Source organism: Kogia breviceps, chromosome 18 (assembly GCF_026419965.1).
Source record: "Kogia breviceps isolate mKogBre1 chromosome 18, mKogBre1 haplotype 1, whole genome shotgun sequence".
Lineage (NCBI taxonomy): Eukaryota > Metazoa > Chordata > Mammalia > Artiodactyla > Physeteridae > Kogia > Kogia breviceps.
In genome coordinates, this window is record NC_081327.1 from 55,412,225 (window position 1) to 55,435,494 (window position 23,270).

The 23,270-nt window shown below is 54.1% G+C and overlaps 1 protein-coding gene across 7 annotated transcripts in view; it reads left to right on the top strand.

The window, feature by feature from the left end:
• IRF8 (interferon regulatory factor 8) overlaps nt 1-19,872 on the top strand; it is a 74,942-nt gene extending 55,070 nt beyond the window's left edge. For 3 of the 7 annotated variants that reach the window (XM_067020301.1, XM_067020297.1, XM_067020300.1), the window contains exons 3-9: nt 3,954-4,137; nt 6,603-6,691; nt 8,060-8,165; nt 9,213-9,263; nt 13,137-13,523; nt 14,162-14,277; nt 14,821-15,724. In XM_067020301.1, the coding sequence (XP_066876402.1) occupies nt 3,954-4,137; nt 6,603-6,691; nt 8,060-8,165; nt 9,213-9,263; nt 13,137-13,523; nt 14,162-14,277; nt 14,821-14,997 (1,110 nt within the window). In that variant the 3' untranslated portion in view covers nt 14,998-15,724. Of the gene's footprint in view, nt 1-3,953; nt 4,138-6,602; nt 6,692-8,059; nt 8,166-9,212; nt 9,264-13,136; nt 13,524-14,161; nt 14,278-14,820; nt 15,725-19,368 lie in introns of those variants that run through there. The other 4 variants (XM_067020298.1, XM_067020302.1, XM_067020303.1 and 1 more) reach the window with 3 other exon arrangements.
• The last annotated feature ends 3,398 nt before the right edge of the window (nt 19,873-23,270 follow it).

The following is a 23,270-nucleotide window of genomic DNA, read 5'->3' on the forward strand; positions in this document are numbered from 1 at the left end:
GGAGAAGCTTTTTGCCTTTGGCGTCACGGTGAATTTCTCTTGGGAATGGCTCCATCTAAGTTTTAATATTGCCCAAGGTCCAGCCAGTCGATTGGGAATTTTAGGTCATAGATGGTTGTAAGCCAGGGCTCTGCCTCCTGGGGCCAGATTGTTCCTTGTGTGGGTCCGTCGTCTTGTGCACCTAAGAGGATGTTAGAGGCATCCTGGCCTTGACCTTCTAGATGCCAGTAGCATCCTCTGCCCCACTGTGACAACAAAAAATGCCTTTGACATTGCCAGATGCCCCCCTCCCCACCGAGAACCCTGCTAGGGGCGGACCTTGACCAGGATGAACCGATTGAAGCAGAGGCGTGGGGTGCTGAGGGCACAGCTGGAGGCCGACGGGCAGTAAAACTGCTTCAGGAGGGGCTGGGGGCGGGACCAGTGGCTGCACAGCCCCTCCTGTGGCTCCCCGGCAGAGATGCAGGCCTCTCCTTTCACCGTGCCTCCCGCTCTGCTCTGGGGGGTAATGAAATAGAGCCCCAGATTTATACATCTTATGCAATGTTCTTCATGGCCGTTTCAACAGCGTTGAGAAAAATGTGCAAGATTCCCAATGTTTCCGTTGATTACGCAGTCCCTCAGTGTGGCAATCTGAAGTGAGTCTACAATCTCGGCAGGAATGGGGGCGGGAGGGAGACCAGGCGCCCACCCAGAGCTGGGCGGCCACCCGAAGGGCGACATCCTGGGCCAGTGGACGTGCACATGGTGGAAGGAGCTGTCTGGCCCGTCCCCAAGTGGTGCTCACTTCCATCCACCAAGGGGCACGTCTCCGCCATGTCCACCAGCAGAGCTCTGCTGTGGGACGAAGCCCACAGTCAGGCCTTGAGCCACCTTGGGGATTTTCTGTTTAAGTAGAGAACCTTTTGTTTCAAACATTCAAAGAAAACCTTTCAAAAATTTATGAGTTAAGAGGAAAAAAACCTGAGCCTGCTTTCCTGCCTTAGTCAGGGATCAGGGATGATAAGAAGCCACTTATACCAGAGAATCCTTCATTGTCTGCAGGTGTCATTGTGAGGTCAGCTTCGTGGTGTGCACCAGAGACAGGAGATTGCAAAAGAAAGTAGCTCATTTTGTATTATCCCTGACTGTACTGATGAGGCCCTGATATCAGCTCATATTTATTCTTAAAAAAGTATTTTGCCTCCTTTTCATAAAGTCGAGGGGGAAGATCTAGTTAACTGAGGGTTATGACTCGTTAATTGTTCCGTTGACCAGGCTTTGTGACAGGCCTGAATCAATTAGAACTTACTTCAGTAGCAGATATTTCAAATTCAGTAGGCCTTCGAGGAAAAAGATCGCATTTGACTTTTAAAGCACAAAATGAGACAGTAATGTTTGTTTTCTGTTGTTTTTAAATTTTATTGAAGTGTAGTTGATTGACAGTGTTGTGTTAATTTCTGCTGCACAGCAAAGTGACGCAGTTATACATATATGTTTTTTATATTTTCCATTCTCGTCTATCACAGGAAATTGAATATAGTTCCCTGTGCTCTACAGTAGGGCCTTGTTTCTTACCCATTCTGTATTTAATAGTTTGCACCTGCTCATCCCAAACTCCCAATCACCCCTCCCCCTTGGCAACCACAAACGTGTTCTCTATGAGACAATAATGCTAAATGGGGAAGAGCCGGTGGTCCCGGGTTTAGTGCTGGCTGCTGACGAGTGCAGAGCAGCACGCAGACGGGGAGACGTAGGTGCCGGTGTATTCTGAGCCGCTGCGTGGCTGTTGATGGGCCTGAGATCACTCTGTTCTGTCTAGCATTTGTTCTTGAAGAGTCCTGAGAGATCACCCAGGTAAGCTGGTGTTTTCGAGCTGGCCAGAAAGCCCTGCAAGGGCTCAGGGCAGGCTGGCCGTGGGGCACCCGGTGCAGCCCGGTGCACGTCCTGACTGCGAGGCTCTGCTTTGCTCTTGGGATCTGGCTTTGCTGATGGGGTGAGCGTGAGCTTTGCATGGACGAGTGCCCACGGCAGTGCCCCGTGGGCTGTGCAGCTCTGGATACACCCCAGCTGGCCTAACGTGGCCCCCAAATCCACGCTCTTCCAGTCCCATTGCTAACGCGGATTACCTGCTCAGTGGTTCTCAAATGAGGATGTGTGAGTAGTGATAGTACTTCCTTAGGGGACACTTGGTGGTGTCTGGAGATGTTCTGGGTGTCACAGCGGGGAGAGGGGATGCTACTGGCACTAGTGGGTAGAGGCCAGGGATGCTGCTGGATCTCCCGCCATGCCCAGGATGGCCCCCACCCCGAAGAGGGATCCAGCCCCAAATGTCATTAGTGCCAGGTGAAGAAACCCGGATTTAATGTAAATGCACATTGGAAATTACTGTTCGATGTGTACACAGTTTACACTTAAATTTCTATGAAAAACATAGCTCATTGCTTGGTCTGTGACGCAGTTAATAAACAAAGAGAAAAAGACGGAAAAGGATTGAAAGCCATTTACTTTTAAACATGTTTCTAAAGGGGAATCCTGCGTCCGTGAGGAAGAAATGACTGCGCGCTCACTAGTATGAGTAAGGGAGCTTCTCCGGTTTCTTTACCTGGGGTAGGACTGCGGACTCTGAGCTTAGGGCGTCAGCGAGCAGAGAACACAGGCACTGAACTTGTCTTACTTACATCAGGGGAAAAAGCCACGACGATTTTATAAATTTTATTTATTTGTTTATTTTTGGCCGCGTTGGGCCTTCGTTGCTGCGCGCAGGCTTTCTCCAGTTGCGGCGAGCGGGGGCTGCTCTTCGTTGCGGTGCGCGGGCTTCTCATGGCGGTGGCTTCTTGTTGCGGAGCGCGGGCTCTAGGCGCGCGGGATTCAGTCGTTGTGGCTCGCGGGCTCTAGAGCGCAGGCTCAGTAGCTGTGGAGCACGGGCTTAGTTGCCCCAGGGCCCAGGAATCCGCATCTTAAGGAGCTTCCCAGGGGATCGGTACATGAATTAAGCTTGGGAACACCTGCCTGCTGCTTGCTGAAGTAGAAATTCCTTGGGTTGGAAGTCAGAACAGCTGGTTTTTAATCCCAGACTGGGTCAGCTTGGGAAAGTCAGCTCTTAGAATTTCATTTTCCCCGGTGAGGTTGGAGAATTCCCTCCAGATCTCCTATTATTTTAGGCTGGAAGACATGTCTGATTTTGCTTGACACCAAACGTTATTTTCACCTGACAGTAGTGACCTCCTGACTGGTGTGTCTGTATTCCAATTTTAAAATCTAAAAACTGCCCATCCACATGTTTTTATTTTTTTTAAAATACTGCCCCATTTTACATTTTGACTTAAAGTTTCCAGCTTTGAATTTCTGGTCCTAGTTCAGATACTAAGGTTTGGAGAGGTCAGAAAATAGAGCTGTAAAAAAAAAAACATTTCTCTGCATGTTAAACAGCGCCCTGGGGAGAGCGGTAGGTAGGGGAGAAGGGGGTGGGGGAGGTTAGAATAAACGCCAACATGCAAAACAAAATTTCTGTTAAAAGTAGCAGGGCAGTGGATGACCACATTCAGACTTTTTTGCACATGTTCCCTTTTCATGCTAAATTTTAGCTAGAGGTTGATTTGAAAAGCAACAAATTGTTCTTTGTTTTGAACATTCTAGTGAAACCATGTGCAACTTCCTCTTTGTGCTTCTTGACCTCAGGCTCCTCCTGGCCTTCTGGTCCAGGGGAGGATTTGCCAGGGGACAGATCCAAGATATATGTGTGTGTGTGTCCTTGGGCCTGGGTTCGAGTTCCGGAACCCCCCACCCCCACCCCACCCCGAACCTGGGTCTTTTCACTTCTGTCAGAGGAAGTGGTCTGATTGGGGCCTCTGAGCCCTGAAACCTTTGACTGAGGACCTTCAGGAGGGCGAGCAGAGCAGGTCCTGCCCGTGGCCCTGGGTGTGCGTGGTCCCGGGGCCAGCTGGGTACTTGATGTGTTTTCTCTTCTTCAGGCCTGGGCCGTTTTTAAGGGGAAGTTCAAGGAAGGGGACAAGGCCGAGCCAGCCACATGGAAGACGAGGTTACGATGTGCTTTGAACAAGAGCCCGGATTTTGAGGAAGTGACAGACCGGTCCCAGCTGGACATTTCTGAACCGTATAAAGTTTACCGAATCGTCCCCGAGGAGGAGCAAAAATGTAAGTATCCTTTCTTTATGGACACTTGGCCCAGAGGAGGCCGCCTGGGTCTGGGGTTCGAGTCGCCGCCCACGGGGTCCAGCTAAACAAATAGTTCTCTCCTTCATGTCAGCAGAGGTTGAGGTCTCCTTCCGCTGACCTCACCCACCATCTGCCGACTGTGGCAGCTTCCAGTTGAGAGGCAGCGGACGGGAGGAAGGGGCGGGAGACGGGGTGGCAGCTGGCACTGCTGCTCGCCGACTGTTGGACCAGGAGTGAGTGCTGGGGCCTCCCTGGGGCTCAGCAACGGGCTTGGACGGGAGCAAGGCTCCCCAAACAGTGCCGATGAGGGATTCCTTTTGTTTTCTAGCAGCTCGCAGAGCAGGCTAGGAGAAAATAAGGTGGACAAAGAAGGGATGGCTGATAGGGGTTGAGGACAGAGTTCTTGAATGAACTTGCAGATGGCGCACCATTGGCTTCACTGCTGGAGGTCGGATATGCTTCTAGATACTAAATCCTGACTTGTTTGGGGACCCCCAGCTGTGATAATTCCCGAAGTCTCCTCCCGCTGTAAAATCCCAGGAAAGCAATTGTGAGGAGATTAAAGCAGAATAGCAAAAACCTGCCTCAGGTCCCAGCGTCCTGCTGTCCAGGCTCTGCTCTGGTCAGACATCACTAATCGATCAGGATGTGTTGAGCTCAGATCTGGCCTCAGGCGTTTTCAAAGTGCTGTGCTCTGCAGCTGCTACAGATTAGAGCTGGCCCAGGACGTGAAACCTAATTACCACCCCAAGTTCAAAACATTCTTTCAACACGTTGACTTTCTTAGCCATTTGATGTAGCAGTTAGAATCTTGGCACAGCATCGTTTCCTCCGTAGCCGCTTAGTTAGTTGTCCAGTAATGCTGGGAAGAAAACAGAACCCTTGAAAACCGCCTAGGGCTGGGCAGGAATTCTGAGTTTCTGAGGGGGCTCTTCCCACTGCAGGGAGGTTGAAAATGTTGATACGTAATTTTTAAAAAATTTAAAATCGTGACTCTCAGAGGTAAATGGTGAGCCTGGGTCAGAGAGCTGTTTAACTCGTTAACAAGGGCACCAGTGGGCCGTCATCGAAGACGGCTTCAGAGAACATGCGACGCAGGTGCGCACGGTCGGTGAAAAGGCAGAAGGCTGAGCCGAGCCGGTGGGAGTCCTGCCCGGGCCACACAGCCGTAGTTGGGGGTGATCTTCTCTAGTGATCGTGTGTAGCTCAGTTGTCTGTGAATTAACACCTGACTCTACTGAGTCTGAACGCTAAGGGACGATCATAGGAAGCCAGACAAACTGACCTTCCCCACGGAGAATCAGATGGCCCTTCGGGGGACACCTCTTAGCTAATACTCTGTGGTGCTCTCTTGCCATCTTACTTCCAGTTTGGGATAAATTTTTCATCATCACAAAGTATAATAAACTGTGACTTGAAGGAATAGAGAAGTTTCTCTTAATCCTCCCTCCCACAGGGTCAGCCAGGCTTGAACGGGCAGGCAGCCCTGCCTTGTTTATAGCTCGGAGCGCAGCCAGCATCACCTGCAGGGGTGGATGTTACAGAAGCAGCGGTTCTCAGGGGGCAGGGAAGCTTCGCATTTGCATAACGTCTGGGGGGGGGCGCACTCCTCTGTACCTCCGTGGTTTGCTGGCTACTCTGGGGGTGCCCCACCTGCCCCCTGCTTCCCCCCTCAGCAGCTTCTGAGTGATTTTTTCAAATCAAAATTGAATCAATATTCAGTCCGGATGAAACAGTGGGTCAGTTCTACAGATGATTGGGACTGATGAATTCCAGCAAACGAGTGTTTGTTGGTTATGATACACCTCACATTGGATAAATGGTAATGGGGTGAGTTTCTGGCTGGGGAAGAGGCCTGAGAGGTGGGGGAGAAACAGGCCGGGTCCAGAGTGCTTGTCGTGGGAACGCTCGTGTGCCTCTAGACGGTTCCTGCTGCAGGCGGGTTCCAGCCTGGGCATCCGTGGGCCTTCACGGTGCGCCGCGTGCATATGCACAGATGCACACACGTCTATTGGGAAAGGCCAAAATGAGACTTCCTGCCCACTGACTTCAAAAAAAAGACTCCAACCTGCAAACACATTTTGCCGGGAAATCTTTGCGTGTCTTCAGATGCCCTAGCTTGTGACTCTAACCTCTGTCAGGCGTAGAGTAGATGAGACGTGAGTTCATCTGCGATCTCAGCAAACAGAAGGAAGAGACCAAAGCGCTGCCTTGGTCCTCTGAGTGCTGGATGCAGCAGCAGCCAACTTCTCTTGTGCCTGCTGTGACCAGATGACTGAAGCAGCATGGGAAAAAGATTTCTAGGCCTTTCCCCAAACACTGGAGACACATATTGGCTTCTGTTTCCTTCAGCCTAGCCTTAAGCAGAAGCCGCCGACTGTGGCCTTGATGATGGTTGTGGTGCCTCAGTGCCGGGTGTCACGCGCTTGTCCGGTTTTCCGTAGGCAAATTAGGCGTGGTGGCTCCCGGCTGCATTAGTGAAGCCACAGAGATGGAGTGCGGTCGCTCTGAGATCGACGAGCTGATCAAGGAGGTGAGTGGGGGCCGCGTTCCCAGAGGTCCCGCCCCGACGGAAGCTGCGCGTGTTCGGTGGAGAGCAGCGGAGAGCAGCACCGTCCCGAATGCTCTGCCGAGGCGGCATCCGGGGCCTCGGGCTCGCGCTCGCTCAGGGATGGGGCGTGAGGACCTGCCGTCCTCGCGAGGCCGGCCTCGGCCCGCTGGTCAGCCCCCTGCAACTTACAGCCCGTCCTTCATCCCGAGGGCTGGGGCCGAGCTGCCCGCTCTGCATCAGTGAGGTTCCCTCAGGCTCTAAACTTGACACACTTGAAGCAGTCTGAATGGCACCGTATATTCCTTTGCCTTTTTAGGCTGCGGTGCAAAAGTAAACGTTCTTTGCTGCTTGGGGTTGTCGTCATGATACGGATTAGCACACACCTCTCGCTCTGCTGGGCTGCCCGTTTACTGACACGCAGCTCTCAGTCCTTGATGGGTTGGGAAGCCATATAACCAGGCTTATTAGAGTTGTACACAAGCGCATGGTTCATAGGCTATAAGTGAAGGCTTAATGGGGTCTCCTTAGGCAAAGCACGTGGGTCTTTGAATACTAGTTTTAGCTACCTTTAGCTTCATAGCTATGTTTTTGTGCATATGTTGCAAGGCCGACATTGCCTAGCTAAAATTACTCCGCTCGGCCTTGCAAAAGGGGGTGTGGGTGCTCTACAGATTCTTCTCAGCACTCACATGGCAATAATAGAATCGTTTGGAGGGCTTTGAGGGAGAGAATGCAGATAACAAAACGCAGCCTCCTCTGGGCTGCCTGGCTTTCCCGCAGATGGCAGCTGTTAAGTCTCTGGGTGGGCTCTGGCAGCAGACCCAGCGAATTCCTGGCTTCATTTCTTTCCAGTGATGTCCCGTTTTCCATACAAGGCTTTCGAGCCAACTCAGCTAAGAGAGTGAGATACTTGCGTTGGCACGTGAGGATCACGGCAAGAGCAGGTTTCAAAACGTTTTCTAATTGGATTTGCCAGCCGCCTCTAAGGAATGGGTCAGAGATGGAAAGTCTAGACGTGGCGCGTGGAGTGAGACTGGCTGGAGCGCGGGAGACTGTGTCTAAGGTCACTGTGTGCTTCCCCAGGGCGTTGGGGCAGCTGGGTGACCTGGCCGTTCGGTTTTGCAATAGGCAGTTCCATGTAAAACACCAGTAAACACGTGAGGGTCCCCGCAGAGGCTAGTGACTGGCTCTCATGGTTTGAACGCTCAGCCTGGTGGATTTATTGTCTTGGATCTTCCAAGATGCAAAGTGCGACCTCGCTTCGTCTCGTGCGACAGAGATGACAACGGGGTTTTAGTAAGTCTGGAGGCCCAGTGACACCACCGCTCTCCTCTCTCGCCCCTGCTCCAGCCTCCCGTGGACGATTACATGGGGATGGTCAAAAGGAGCCCCTCCCCGCCCGAGGCCTGCAGGAGTCAGCTCCTCCCCGACTGGTGGATGCAGCAGCCCAGCGCAGGTGAGGGCGGGGGCCCCCGCCCGGCCTTCACTCCTTTCTGCTTGGGGCTGGTGGGCGGGGAGGCTACCGTGATCCCTGTTTTCCTGAAGGTGACTGAGCCAAGGGAGCTGGTGTGGCTTCCGGGCCCGAGGGCACAGCCCGGCCACGCCTTTGCACCCCACTTGCCACGGTCCCCTGGAGGCGCAGCGTCCTTCCCGTAGGCGGTGGCGCGCTCCGCTGTGCCCCTGGGAAGGGTGGATGGTGGGGGTGGGCAGGAGACCAGAGGGAAGATGGGGCGGGGCCCGTAGGTCCGTTAGGACAGTCTTGTGACATGAGGACCCCTGAGAGCCAAGGACAGCCGAGGGCATCTGAGATGGGGACAGCTCGGAGCCCTGGATTCGCATCCCGTGCCAGGAAGTTGCATATCTTATTCGAGCCTCAGTTTACTTGACTATAAAATGGAGACACCAGGACCTGCCCCCCGGGGTCGTGAGGACTAAGTGAGGCCTTCGCCCCTGTCTTAGCTTCTGACGCCCCCGCCCCCACTCCTTGAAACGGCCCTCCGTCCGTGGGCACGAGCAGCTTTGCCTCCTCCCTCGCCTCTCGGCCCCACTGGCCCCCGTGGGAGACCAGGCGGGGACAGCTGGCCTAGCGGGCTCAGAGCTGGCCAGGCTTCTCGGGGACGATGTGGCCCCACATCCCTGCGCTGCGGCCGGGACGCTCGCTGGGCTCCGGGCTCCCCTCCGGAGCGAGGCCTGGGCGAGGGGCCCCCGTCCAGGGGTATTTCAGGAGCAGACCCTGGGGTGGGAAGAAGAGTGGCCCCACGGTGTCAGGCCGGCACACGGTCAGAGATGCGGCAGCACGGGGAAGGCTCCGCCCCCTGCCTGCCGGTCGGCTCGAGGTCTGGCTTTGTGAAGCAAGGGTCGCTGTGCCGGGAGGGAACACCCCGAACGCGGCGCCAGCCTGCGGCGGGGCCTCGGGAGCACGCACGTGCGGCTCCTAAGGAGACCGGGTCCCCGTGCACGGCTGGGGGTCTGGCTGGGTCTGAAGCTGCTTTTGTCTCTCCAGCAGGCCTGGCGCTGGGGCCCGGGTACGGCACCTACGACGCGCACCACGCAGGTACGGAGGGCTCGGGGCGGGCTGGGGGCGGGCCAGGCGAGCTCCTTGACCACAAAGCTCTGAGGGGCCGTGGGGGGGGGAGGGCACGGGGGCTGTGGACAAGCGCGATCCGGTGTCGGAAGCTGGGAGCCTGATCGCGCCTCCTCCCTGTTTGGCTTGGGAGCAAGTAGCGGTCTTCTTGAGCCTCTTCTTGGGTTGGACCAACAGCCAGATCCAAAGAGTTCCTTACGGGTGTCGTCGTGCAGGAGAAAGAGGGTGGGGCACAGACACGCACAGACACGCGCAGGGCCCAGCTCTGTGCGGCCCCAGCTGGAGTCAGTGAACATTCGGAACTTCAGGCTCCTCACCTATAAAGTAGGAACAGCGGCGCCAGCCCCCTCACCGGGTGCTGTGAGGTTTTAACGGGGTATTATTACAGCTTTCTGGTAGGGACGTAGCGGGTCAGCGTCCTTTACTGACGCACCCTCTCCCACACGCAAGCCTGTAGCGATAGGGATCCCGATAACGGCGAGGACGGTGCTGGTTGGGTGCCGGGGTCCGTGCCGAGACTTTCACGGCCCCGTCTCGCTCCGGCGCCCCCTCTGGGTCAGTGCCGTTACTGTTCCCACCGTGCGGGCTCAGAAACCCTGGGTCACGTGGCTTGTGGGCCGCCAAGCGGGGCCGCTCCGTCCGTGCCCCTGTCCCTTGCGGGCAGAGGTGGCCTGTGCCACACGCTTGTCTCGTTTGGCTGGGCATCCTGGATTTACGTTCAGGCTTGTGGGTGGCATCTTCAGGGCAGAGGAAGGCGGTGTCTTCCCCAGTAGCCGCCCAGTTGTGTGAGAAGCGAGCAGCTTGACTCCTCGAGGTGGACCCCAGGACGGCAGGGCTGCGGGGCTGCAGGCCTCCGGGTGTAGCGGAGGAAACGGGGCTCAGGGAGCAGTGTCTCGACCAAGGCCCTCGGGGGACGGGTGTATTCGGCGGGGAGGGTGGGGGGGTGCTGAGCCAGGTCTCACCCAGGCCGGAAGATTATAAAGAAAACAACCGCCCTGTTCTCAGCGCTCTTATCCATTGCACGGCAGCCCTGCGAGCTGGGGGCTGTTAGAACTCCGGCTTCACAGAAGAGGAAACGGGCTTAGAGGTTAAATCGCTGGCCCGAGGTCCCGCAGCCGGGAAGAGGGGCGCAGGGCTCGAATCCAGGCGTCTGGTGCGAGCCTGTCGTTGAGACCGTGTTACGCGTGGGTCACGGGGCCGTGGTCCAGGGAGTCTGCTGACTGACGCTTGCTGGGGCAGAAGAGTAGACGGGCACGGGGCTGCGGCATCTGGGTGAGCGAAGACAGCTTAGGGAGGAAGTTTCCCGGGTTGTTCCAGAGCTTCTCAGCGCCCAGCGTGTGAGGAGACTCAGCCACTGTCTCGTGCCGAGAAAGTCCTTGTAGACGTCGTGCACTTCGGTCCCTCTGTTCTGTTCACACACCCACCGCTAGGTGAATGAGCTGTCAAGGAAGGAGGCAGTGAGTGAGGCGGACGGGTGAAGGACACCAGGGAGCGGTAGGGAGTGTGGCAAAGTGGAGGCCCGTGCCCACCGTGCTGCCCTGTGGACTCGCAGAGCCAGCCAGCCTTGCTTTCCCCGTTTACCGTAGAGAAACCAGAGGTGTGGATTTTTATGTGAAACATCTCATGTAAAACGCTGGCAACAGACAACGTGTTGACAGCCCCCCACCGTGCTGGCGGATCCACACACGCCTCAGGTCGCCAGCGTGTGCTCTTGACTGTGTCGTTGAAGTGACTAGGGTCAAGGGCATCGTCTGGAACAGTCAGAGTGGCAGGCGTGGCAGGCATGGAGCTGGCCTGCTGGGGAGGGCTGGGTCCGGGCCCCCAAATGAGCAGTCGCGTCGTCAGGGCGAGCGCCTTCACGTGTCTGTGCCCCAGCTTCCTTACCTGGAAAATGGTGTGACTGTGAATAGCTCCGTCTCAAGGGGTCGCTTTGAGGTCTCACTGTGCTAAAGGGTCCCGGCCACTGGGCTGAGCACCGGACCTGACGGCTGTGAGAGCAGGGCTGGGACGTAACTTCAGGGCTGTCAGCTCGTCTTCTGTCCTGCCGTCCCAGTTTATTTAACCATCGCTTACACGGCGCTTACATGTGCCGGACACAGATGCGAGCTCACACAGTCCTCACGGCTGCCCGGCGGGCGGGGGTGGGGAGCCGTCGCCTCCACTTTGCTGATGGGGAGACCGAGGCTCGGAGCGGTGGAACCGCTGCCCGGGGCCCCCTGGCTGGGGCCACACGCCAGGTGGCCAGGGTCCAGAGTCCATGCCCCTGGCGTCTGTGCTGAGCCGCCACCGTGGTCAGACTGTCCCCCAGCAGGGCCGTCCTCGGTGGGCGAGTGGCTAAACCAGGCGCAGGACGGGGTTGCCCTGGGGCTCCTAGATCCGCAGGAAGGCTGGCCTGCGCTCCCTGGCGGCCGGGCCGAGGCGCCTCTCCTCGGGGCCTCCACCGCTCGGCTGGAGTGGCTGCGTGTCCTCGCTCAGGCCTGCCAGCCCGCGCCGCCCCTCGGCAGGGGCCACTTGCACAGCCCTCCCGGGCCTGTCTGGAGCACCTGTGCAGCAGCCGTTCTCACGGCCGAGAGGCGCTGGCACGAGATAAGGCCTGGGCGAAGACAGGGCAAAGGGGCAGAGCGCTGACAGAGTCAGTCTGGAGCATTTCATTCATTTGGGACAAAGGTCAGAATTGCTCTGGAGCGCAGGGAGCGGAGCGTCCGGGGGTGCAGACACGGCGCGGGGGGAGGGTGGTGGGCGGGGGGCGGGGTGGGGGCTGGGATGCGGGGGCTGCTGAGCCCCCCCGGGCCTCAGTTTCCCCAAATATCAAGTAAACGAGTTGGACTGGACCACCTGAAGCCCCGACCCCCAACCCCACATGATTCGGGAACACCCTTGAACTCCACCGTGGGAGAAAACGGAGCCTGGGGTGCGGAGCCAGGGAGTCTTTTCCGAGGAATCGGGAGTGCACGGCCGCGTACACCCAGGCCGGGCAGGTGGCTGCTCGCAGGGCCGCCCCTGGCAGTGGGGCAGGGGCGGCGCTGCGCAGCGCTCGGGGGCACCACGGAGTTGGGCCACTCACAGCTTGTGTGGCTTCGGAGGCGGCCCTCAGCGGGTCTGGGGCCCTTGGACGGCGCTCACTGGTAGTGAGTGCGTGTACCTCTTGTAGCTTAAGGTATTAAGATGCGGGTCCCTCTGGGGGTGTCCCTGGACTCCCTGCTTTCTTCACTCCCACCTTAGTTTAGAGGTTCCCAAACAGTAGTCACGGGGGCCCCACCTTCGCAGTTGGTTTTCGTATCTGGGTACCGCCTGGACTATTCTTAATGTCTGACTTTTCTCTAAGTTTCACTTTAAAAAAATTAAGTTTAGGGCTTCCCTGGTGGCGCAGTGGTGGAGAATCCGCCTGCCGATGCAGGGGACGCGGGTTCGTGCCCCGGTCCGGGAAGATCCCACGTGCCGCGGAGCGGCTGGGCCCGTGAGCCGTGGCCGCTGAGCCTGCGCATCCGGAGCCTGCCCTCCGCAATGGGAGAGGCCACGACAGTGAGAGGCCTGCGTACCGCAAAAAAAAAAAAAAAAAAAATTAAGTTTAATTTAAATGGGCACCATCTATCATTGCCTGTAAAGGTGGAACCAGTGCCACTTGCTGTAAGTAGGCACTCAGAGGCCAAAGCAAAGCCAGTGGAAACCAGACACACTGGCTTCCTTAGTGATTCTGTGTATTTCTAGAAGGGGTGTGTGAACTTCCCCAGAATGCCAAAGAGCCCCAGGGTTAAGCCGCGCCCCCCTTGGGAGAAAGGCAGGCTCCGGCCATGTTGGCACGGAAGGGACCGGGGCCCCTGACCTGTCCCCGTCTCCCCACAGCCTTCTCCCAGATGGTCATCAGCTTCTACTACGGGGGCAAGCTGGTGGGCCAGGCCACCACCACGTGCCCCGACGGCTGCCGCCTGTCCCTGGGCCCGCCCGGCCTGCCCGGCGCCAAGCTGTGTGGGCCCGAGGGCCTGGAGCTGGTGCGTTTCCCGCCGGCCGACGCCATCCCCAGCGAGCGGCAGCGGCAGGTGACGCGGAAGCTGTTCGGGCACCTGGAGCGCGGCGTCCTCCTGCACAGCAGCCGGCAGGGCGTGCTGGTCAAGCGGCTGTGCCAGGGCCGCGTGTTCTACAGCGGCAACGCCGCGGCGGGCAGGGGCGGCCCCAACAAGCTGGAGCGCGACGAGGTGGTCAAGGTCTTCGACACCAGCCAGTTCCTCCGAGGTCAGTCCCGACTCCCTCCTGCCTGTGCGTCCGGGGGTGGCCCGCGGAGGAGAGGCCCCAGCCAGGGGGCAGCGGGGCCGCCCTGCGTCTGAACCCTGCCCTGCCCGTTCTCCCCGAGCCCCCTCCCTGCCTGACTCCCGGCGTCCAGAAGGGGTGCCCGCAGAGGGGGGCGCCTATGCGGTTCTTTCCTTGCACGGCCGTCAGAGGATTAAGGTACTTAGCGCCTTGCCGCGTTGTTGGGGGTTGTCCCCCAGCCCTGGGAGCTGGTTACAGACAGTCTCTCAGGCCCCAGCTCGGGCCTGTGGGGTCAGAATCTGCATCTTGGCAAGGTCCCCGGGCAGCCGTGTCCACGTCCTGAGACAGTGACCTTGGGCCTGCCCGCACGGGAGCTCTGCCCGAGGCTGCCGTCATCCTGGGAGGCGTGTGGCTGGGATCCCACGCCCGGGAGTTCCTCCTGGAAGGTCGGGACGTGTGAAATCAGTCCCTCTGGTCCCCAGAGGCCTCCCGGGGGCTTTCTGGAGAAGGGCCCCCCGCGAAGGGGGACGAGCTCGGGTGCGAAAGCCCTGAGTCCACGTGGCCGAGGGGATCGCGAGGCCAGGATTCGCATGACACCTTCTCCTGCGCTGCTGTCCCTCCAGAGCTGCAGCAGTTCTACAACAGCCAGAGCCGGCTTCCCGACAGCAGGGTGGTGCTGTGCTTCGGAGAGGAGTTTCCAGATATGACCCCCTTGCGCTCCAAGCTCATTCTCGTGCAGGTGAGAACCGGCGGCTTCAGGGCTCGCGTCCAGACCTTGCAGCCCGCACGTCTGGCTGGGGACCAGGCAGCAGGGCCCGGGGGGGGCTCCACCCGTGTGCAGGCCTGGACGAGCGCTTCAGGGGGGGGAAGGAGACTCTTTCTTTTCATCCCGGAACTGTCTCCTCACGTTCCAGGACTCTCACGGTCCACGTCGTTTCCACTGCTTCTGTCCAGTTCGTTTTTTGAAACTCAAAACCTCCTTTTCAGAGAGAGTCCCCCTGTTCAGTTGTCTTAAGGTCTGAGTTGACAGATTGGGGCTTTGCCAGCCCTTGTTTAGCTCTAGTCAAAGAGACGAACTCTAACTGGTGGAATTCCGGACCCTGGCTCGCCAGACTGGCGCACTGCGGGGAGAGTGTACGTAGGCGTCTTTGCAGAAGACCGCTTGCTCGCGCATTCACTGGAGGCCTGGAGGCGCTGACGGATGGCTCTGGACCGGGGTAATCAGAGAGGCCCACCTCCCTCCCCACCGCCACCTCTGACCTTGTGCTGCCTGTCCCTCCAGATCGAGCAGCTCTACGTCCGACAGCTGGTGGAAGAGGCCGGGAAGAGCTGCAGTGCCGGCTCCGTGATGCAGGCTCCCGAGGAGCCCCCGCCAGACCAGGTCTTCCGCATGTTTCCAGATGTTTGCGCCTCACACCAGAGACCTTTTTTCAGAGAAAACCAACAGATCACAGTTTAAGTCTCTCTTGGGCACCCCGCCCCGCCCACATCTAGAATTCCATTATTACAATTACTGTCGTAATTATTTAAGGATGTGGATCCTTCTGACCCGGGGTGGAAGGCGTTTGCCCTGCTCTTCATTTAGTAAGGGCCGCCTCCGAGGACCTGACAGGGAAACTGAGCTGTGCGCCACTTCCACCGTTCAGATGTAAGCTTCGAAACTCGCACCACATGCGCTGGAGGCTGTAACTATAAGTTGTGATTGAAACGTTTATTTCCTGCATTTTCCCCTAATTACCATTAGTTGCTATGATTCTTTCAGTATTTGGGGATACTTGGTATTTCCAAAGACCTGGCATTCAGTTTTGTTAGCAGATAGCTGTTTCCGGAACAGAAATCTGGAGTAGAATATCAATTTAGTTTTTAACTTTGGTTAGAGCTATAGAGTTATGACTTCATATGCTTGATTCAGTCAAGTGTCTTCTTTTAAGCATGTTAATAAGATTTAAAGACACCTGGATACCAGCCTTCCTTTAATAATAAGTGAAAGCAAAACTCTTGGGTTTTTAGAAGAACACACTGTCTTCCTAGAATTTGATGCCAGGAGAGCATTTCCATTGCCAGCTGAACTGGTGTGTTTTCATCTTCAGACAATGAAAACTTTCCTTTTGGGCCTTTGTTGCCAGGAAGCTTAGAGCTAAATTTATTTTTTCATTTCTGTAATTAAATCATCTGACATACCTCTCTCTTCTTCGTTCTCAATGGTTTTGACCTGTTTTTAAAATATTTGTACTTTTAATTGCCCTTTTTAAGTTAATTGTCCTATCGTAAACTGCCTTGAATCTTTTTTTTTTTTTTTTTTTATAAAGTGGGCAGGATATAAACCACAAGTTCAAAAAATAATTGTGGATGGCACCAGCTTTTTGATCGTGGCTCCAATTCAGTCACCCAGTTTGTGCACCAGCGATGTGGAACGTGGGAGGGCGGCTGGAGTGGATTGGGGAACACTGGGTGAGATATGTCAGCTTCTCACCACTACGCCGGTCCCCTAGCCCCAGTACTCCTTGTGGTCCAAAGATGACCCCACTCAGTGTGGAGAAAAGGGAACCCTCCTACACTGCCAATTGGGGGCAATGTAAATTGGGGCAGCCACTATGAAGAACAGTATGGAGGTTCCTTAAAAAACTAAAAATAGAATTACCGTATGATCCTGCACTCCCACTCCTGGGCATATATCCGGTCAAAACAATAATTCGAAAAGATACCTGGACCCCTATGTTCATAGCAGCGCTACTCACAGTGGCCAACACCTGGAAATGACCTAAATGTCCATGGACAGAGGAATGGATAAAGAAGGTGTGGTACATATATACTACTCAGCCATAAAAAAAGAATGAAACAATGCCATTTGCAGCAACATGGCTGGACCCAGAGATGATCACACTGAGTGAAGTCAGAGAAAGACAACTACCATATGAGATCACTTGTATCTGGCATCTAAGATACAGCACAAAGGAACGTATCTGAAAAAGAAACAGATTCACAGAGAACAGACTCGTGGTTGCCAAGGGGGAGGGATGGAGTGGGAGGTTGGGATTAGCAGGTGGAAACTATTATATAGAGAATGGATACACAACAAGGTCCTACTGTACAGCACAGGGAGCTAACTATTATATAGAGAATGGATACACAACAAGGTCCTACTGTACAGCACAGGGAGCTACATTCAAAATCCTGTGATAAACCATAATGGAGAAAAATATGAAAAAGAATAACTGAATTGCTGTGCTGTACAGCGGAAATTAGAACATTGTAAATCAACTATACTTCAGTAAAATTAAAATTTAAAATTGTGGTAAAATACACATAAAATATTTTTAAATGGCCCCACTGCACACCAAATTCTACTCTTCAACATAGTGGGATTCCAACAGAGAAGCCCCAGTTTTAGCCCTGGAAGAACTCACCCTATTTACTACCAAATAACATGCATCTCCTCCCCCAAAAACATATCCACATGTTTACCCTCAATCATGATACTAGTCAAAAGCCAGATAGGAGCCTGAAAACAATGGCTTGCTTGGCTTTCTGGTTCCCAATATCACACTAACCTTCCAACGTGCAGGATAATGTATCTCTACAACCACTTAAAATCACTTTCGTAATTACAAAGCACTTGATACCAATGGCATTTTTCACAGAACTAGAACAAAAAATTTTAAAATTTGTATGGAAACACAAAAGACCCCGAACAGCCAAAGCAATCTTAAGAAAAACTGAGCTGGAGGAATCTGGCTTCCTGACTTCAGACTATACTATACTACAAAGCCACAGTAACCGAATCAGTATGGTACTGGCACACAAAAAAGAAATACAGATCAATGGACTAGGATACAGAGTCCATAGATTAAACCCACACACCTGTGATCAACTAATCCATGACAAAGGCAGCAAGAATGTAAAATGGAGAAAATAGTCTCTTCAGTAAGTGGTTAAAATCAATCAATCAGGGCTTCCCTGGTGGCGGCGGTGGTTGAGACCCTTCCTGCGGATGCAGGGGACACGGGTTCGTGCCCCAGCCCGGGAGGATCCCACGTGCCGTGGAGCGGCTGGGCCCGTAAGCCATGGCCGCTGCACCTGCGCATCCGGAGCCTGTGCTCCGCAACGGGAGAGGCCACAACAGTGAGAGGCCCGCGTACCACACACACACACACAAAAATAAAAAAATCAAATCAATCAATCAATCACCAAAAAAAAAAAAAAAAGGGTGCTGCAGAAACTGGACAACTGCATGTAAGACAATGAAATTAGAACACTCTAACACCATACACAAAAATAAACTCTAAAGACCTAAAATGTAAGACTGGATAGTCTAAAACTCTTAGAGGAAAACACAGACATAACACTCTCTGTTATAAATCACAGAATATCTTTTTTGATTCACCTCCTAGAGTAATGAAAATAAAAACAAAAATAAGCAAATGGGACCTTTAAACTTAAAAGCTTTTGCACAGCAAAGGAAACCATAAACAAAGTGAAAAGACAACCCAGAGAATGGGAGAAAATATTTGCAAACAAAGTGACCGACAAGGGATTAATCTCCAAAATATACAAACAGCTCATGCAGCTCGGTATCAGAAAAACAACAAAATCCCAATAAAAAAATGGGCAGAAGATCTAAATAAGACATTTCCCCAAAGAAGACATACAGATGGCCAAGAGGCACATGAAAAGCTGCTCAACATCACTAATGATTAGAGAGATGCAAATCAAAACTACAATGAGGTATCACCTCACACCAGTCAGAACGGCCATCAGCAAGAAGTCCACAAGCAATAAATGCTGGAGAGGGTGTGGAGAAAAGGGAACCCTCCCACACTGTTGGTGGGAATGTAAATTGGTGCAGCCGCTATGGAGAACAGAATGGAGGTTCCTTAAAAAACTAACCATATGACCCAGCAATCCCACTCCTGGGAATACATCCAGACAAAACTATAATTCGAAAAGATACATGCACCCCCCCCCCAGTGTTCACTGCAGCACTATTTACGATAGCCAAGACATGGAAGCAACCTAAGTGTCCAGCGACAGAGGAACGGGTAAAGAAGGTGTGGTACATATATACAATGGAATATTACTCAGCCATAAAAAAGAATGAAATCATGCCATTTGCAGCAACATGGATGCGACCAGAGAGTCTCACACGAAATGAAGTTAGGAAAAGACAGCTATTTACCGTGTGCTGTCACTCATGTGGGCAATCTAGTAACAAGCGACACAGATGAACTTATTTACAAAACAGACGCAGACTCCTGGGCATCACAAGTTTCTGGTCACCAAAGGGGAAACACGGAGGGACGTGATACATGAGGAGCTTGGGATGGACAGATACACACGCTACTATACGTAACACAGATACCAACACGCACCTATACTGTGCGGCACAGGGAACTCCACTCAAAATTCTGTAATAACCTGTATGAGAAAAGGATCTGGAGAAGAAGGGACACATACATATATGTGCGCAACTGATTCGCTGTGCTGTACACCTGAAAATGACACATTTCAAATCAACTGTACTCCAATAATAATTTTAAAAATAAGTAAATAAATAAGCACTTGGACATTTTTTCTAGAAAAACGTGGTTTGCTAGCTGGGTGTACCCAGGGGCAGGCCAGGATTGGACAGGCAAGGCGTGGCCGAGGACGGGTGGGCTCCCCACTGCTGGGTGTCACAGGGTCCGTGGGTTTGGCCGAGTCGATCCCACGGTCGGTGTAGACACGGGGCAGGTTTGGGGTGGGGGCAGCGGTGACGGTCCATTTGCTACCCATCCACTCTCTCCAGGGTGGGGGGCGGGGGGAATTTCCTATTCGTTCTTCTTTCTCCCAGCCTGGGTCGCCGCCATCCAGGACTCGGCATCTCATGAGGAAAAGGCAAGGAGGGGCCTCACCTGTCGAGCCTTGTTCTGAGAAGTGAGAGAAGCCGGGGTTTGAGGACACAACTGCCCCAGCTCAGCCAACCCGGTGGCCTTGTGAGAGTCCCTAATAAAAAAAAAAATCTGCCAAGTCAAAGAACGCCGTTTTATTCTTCCTGTTGCCACGTGTACGAAGGTGATGGAGGGGTGGTGTGAGCGAGATTCCATCGTAGGTTCTTCAGGCGTGCTGGGATTCACGTGAGAATACAGGAGCACTTCAGGAGGAGGGGCTCCTCCTCTTGGGCCGACAAAGCCGGCATGACATTTATTAAGGATAAGAGACCTGTTTTCTGAAGTTCTGTCAGGTAAAAATAGGCTTTGGTCTCTGCTCAGATGACTGTCAAAGCAGACGGCTTAATATTTATTTTTGCATCCATTTAAAAAGTTTATTGATCTCTTTATTAAAATAAAGTGATTTTAAAAAGCTGCTGTGTTCTGTTTTTTGTTTAGGTCACTGTCAAATCTTTTATCATTTTCACCAGATTCTAGAGTCTTTAAAGGGGGAACTGCAAAACAATATTGCACTGTGATTTTTTTTTTTTATGTGGCTGCGCCGGGTCTTAGTTGCGGCAGGTGGGATCTAGTTCCCCGACCAGGGATCGAACCCAGGCCCCCTGCATTGGGAGTGTGGGGTCTTACCCACTGGACCGCCAGGAAGTCCCTGCACTGTGATTTTTAAGGATTTTTTTGTTTGTTGTTCACTCACCCTCAGAACAGTAGCAGAAAGGTCTGGAGACTTACAGATCGTACAGAACTTTTCGGAGACAGTGGGTGTGGGCACACCATGTTTTTATGAACCCTGAGGGCTCTCTCGTGCTTGACTTCCCGTGGGCTGACTGGAGAGTATGCGGGGTGTGGAGAAGGGAGGAGGCCGGCCCCGAGCCATCCTGGAAGCTTCCATCCTGGAAGCTGCTGGAAACGATCTGTCGGCGAGCCTCCGTGAACGGGGGGGGGGGGGGGGGGGGGGGGGGCGGAGTGCCTTCCTCCACTCACACGCCCGCGGGGACACGGGGCGCCTAGTCCAGCCGTCACGGAGGTGTCCTCGTGGGACGCGCCCACTGAACCACCCAGGACAGACTGATGGGTGGCAGGGCAGAGACAAGCTGCCCGGAACACTGTCTGCGAGGCCACGGGCCTTCTCCCTCCGGCTCGGGCGAGCCCAGCGGGACGGGACGGTTCTCACTCGCAGCTTACAGATGAGGAGACCGAGGCACAGGGCCACGCGTGGCTGCCGCCGGGCCCTTTGTGTGCTGGGGGGACAGCTCGTGCTGCACTGCTTCAGCTGGCTGACTGGCCGGCCAACAGCCGGGGAAGGGCGGCGGGCAGGCCAACGGCTGGCTCTCTCGGGGGCGGGTCGCGTCGTCCCTGCACGCCACAGCTCGGCTTGTGTCTACAAGCAAGTCCTCTTCTGTCCTGTGGATTCGGGGCCAGATGTGGGTGCTTGATAAAGTCTGCTTCTCCCCAGAGTTCAAGACCCAGAGGCAGACAGTTGACAAATCCTTCCCACTCAAGTTCTTGCAGGAACGTCGGCGAGACGGGCGGGGAGCCGCAAGGGCTTTCATTTGCGGAGGAGGGAATTCAAGGATGAGATGCTTCAGTGTAAACCGGGGCGTCTGGAAAACATTGCTGAGGTCCTAGATGTGAACTCTGGGTTTTGAGATGTTGACCCCCCTGGACAGTTAAGCTTCTGGGATCTTGAAAGGCAGCTCGTGGGAGTGAGCTGATGAGACGGTGTGCAGAACAAGCAGCCTTCGCTCTTTGTGCCTTAAAGTCACTAACACAATTAAGATATTTTAACACTCACCATGTGAGCGACTGCCACTTGGCATATACTCGCTTGCAAAATCCCTCTGTGACGCACAATTTTTTACAAGTAATTTTTATTGGGGTGCAGTTGCTTTACAGTGTTGGCTTAGTTTCTGCTGTACAGCAAAGTGAATCAGCTATACGCATACATATATCCCCTTTTTCGGATGTCCTTCCCGTTTAGGTCACCACGGGGCACCGAGGAGATAGTAGATAAAATAGCTGGCTATTTTATACGTAGTATCGATAGTGTGTATATGTCAATCCCGGTCTCCCAGTTTATCCCACCCACACCCCGCGCCCGGGATGCAAATTGTTGTTTTCCTCTGTAATGTTCAGATGGATTAAGAAGATGGTGGACCCTGGGATAAGCGTCCACAGGCTCTGCTGGGCCCCGGGAAACCTCCTGAAGCCTGGAGAAGCCTCCTGAAAGGGACAGGCTGGGCAGGCATCCCCGTGTGCTACCGGGACAGTTTCCCTCCACAAAGCAGCGACTGTGGGAACCAGGAAGAAATTGTTTGTGTGAGTGATTCAGACCCTCCGTGATATAAACTTTTGCAACTCAACTACTCAGAAATATTTAGAAGTTCTTGCTAAAGAATGATCTATAACTAATGACTGTAATTTTAACAGCTCAGTGGGTTGAGAGTCAGGGAGGTGGTGTCTCGGTGGAAAGTCTGGCTGCTTTTACCAAAAGTGGGAGAGAAGCGGCAAATGTCTCAGCCCACTCACAGCCGGTATCTTCCTCTCGGACACGTGCACTGTTCACTGGCATTTTAAAAGTTCACTCTCAAGGCAAGAAAGTCGTTGAATCCAGTGTTTCTTTCGTTTACGTGCTCTGGTGTCACGCCTCGCAGTGTGTCTAGGCAGTGGTGCCTCATCCAAGACAGAAAGCTTAGGCGTCGAGAGCAAAGTGTGCGTTTTCTTTCTCGTTCTGGTTGGGCTGCCGTCAGCCTAGACGGACTCCGCCCCGGATGCCGATGGCTGCACGCGTCTCTTTCTGTGTAACAAGCAACCCTCAGACTTGTTGGTATCAGGAACATTTTATTTTGCTCACAGATTTTGTGGGTCAGGATTAAGACAGGGTACAATGGTGTCCATAGCGTCTGGGGTCTTAGCTGGGAAGCCTCGAACAGCTGAGGGGGGGCTTGAGTGCCTGGGGTGGCATCACCTGCAGGCTTTGCATCTACGTCTTGGGTGGGCGTGGAGAGGGCCGGAGGGCTGGGTACAGCCACCACTGTCCCCTGGAACGTGCTCTCTCCGGGCAGCTTGGGCTTCCTCACAGCATGGCAGCCCGGTGGACACAGGGGACGCTGAATGGCTTTTTATGACCCAGCCTCAGACACCATGTGGCATCACTTCTGCCACCTCTATTGGTCAGAGCAGTCACAGGGCTGTCCAAATTCAGGAGAATGGGCAGAGCCCCACCTCCTGATGACAGGGGTGTCAAGGAACGTGCAGTCATATTTGGAGCCCAGAAGCATCTTCTCCTTTGCTGCTCATCCACTTTTTTTTTTTATTTTATTTTTTAAAAAATCTTCTGCCCTTGCCCTGGAAGCCCTGGCTCTTTTCTGCCCTGATTCCTTGAATCCCAGGCAGGTAGACTTTTCTCACTCCGACTTGGGAGCACGACAGGGTCGCGTACCTTCTGAACGTAGCCCTTCTCTCGTGTGATTGGCCTCACAGACCTCTCAGGGCGTGGGTCTACCGCACGGTTCTCAACCCACGGCGCTAGGGCACTTGAGCCACTGTGCAACTACATTTGGTTGCAGAGCTATGTTATATCAAGAGGGGCATTTCCGAGACTGAGCCCTATGGTTCCTGGCTCTTTAAGGGATACACACGTACATCAAGCGTCCGGTACATGTAGTTTTTCCCTCCTTCACCTTTGTATTAAACTGTAAGGACCAGACTGTGGTAGAAAGAATAGACAATCTTGAAAATAAAAATCTCTCAGAGCAACACAAGAGGGAGAGACTCCGGCTGTTTGCCTGAAGAACTTTTGGGGGAA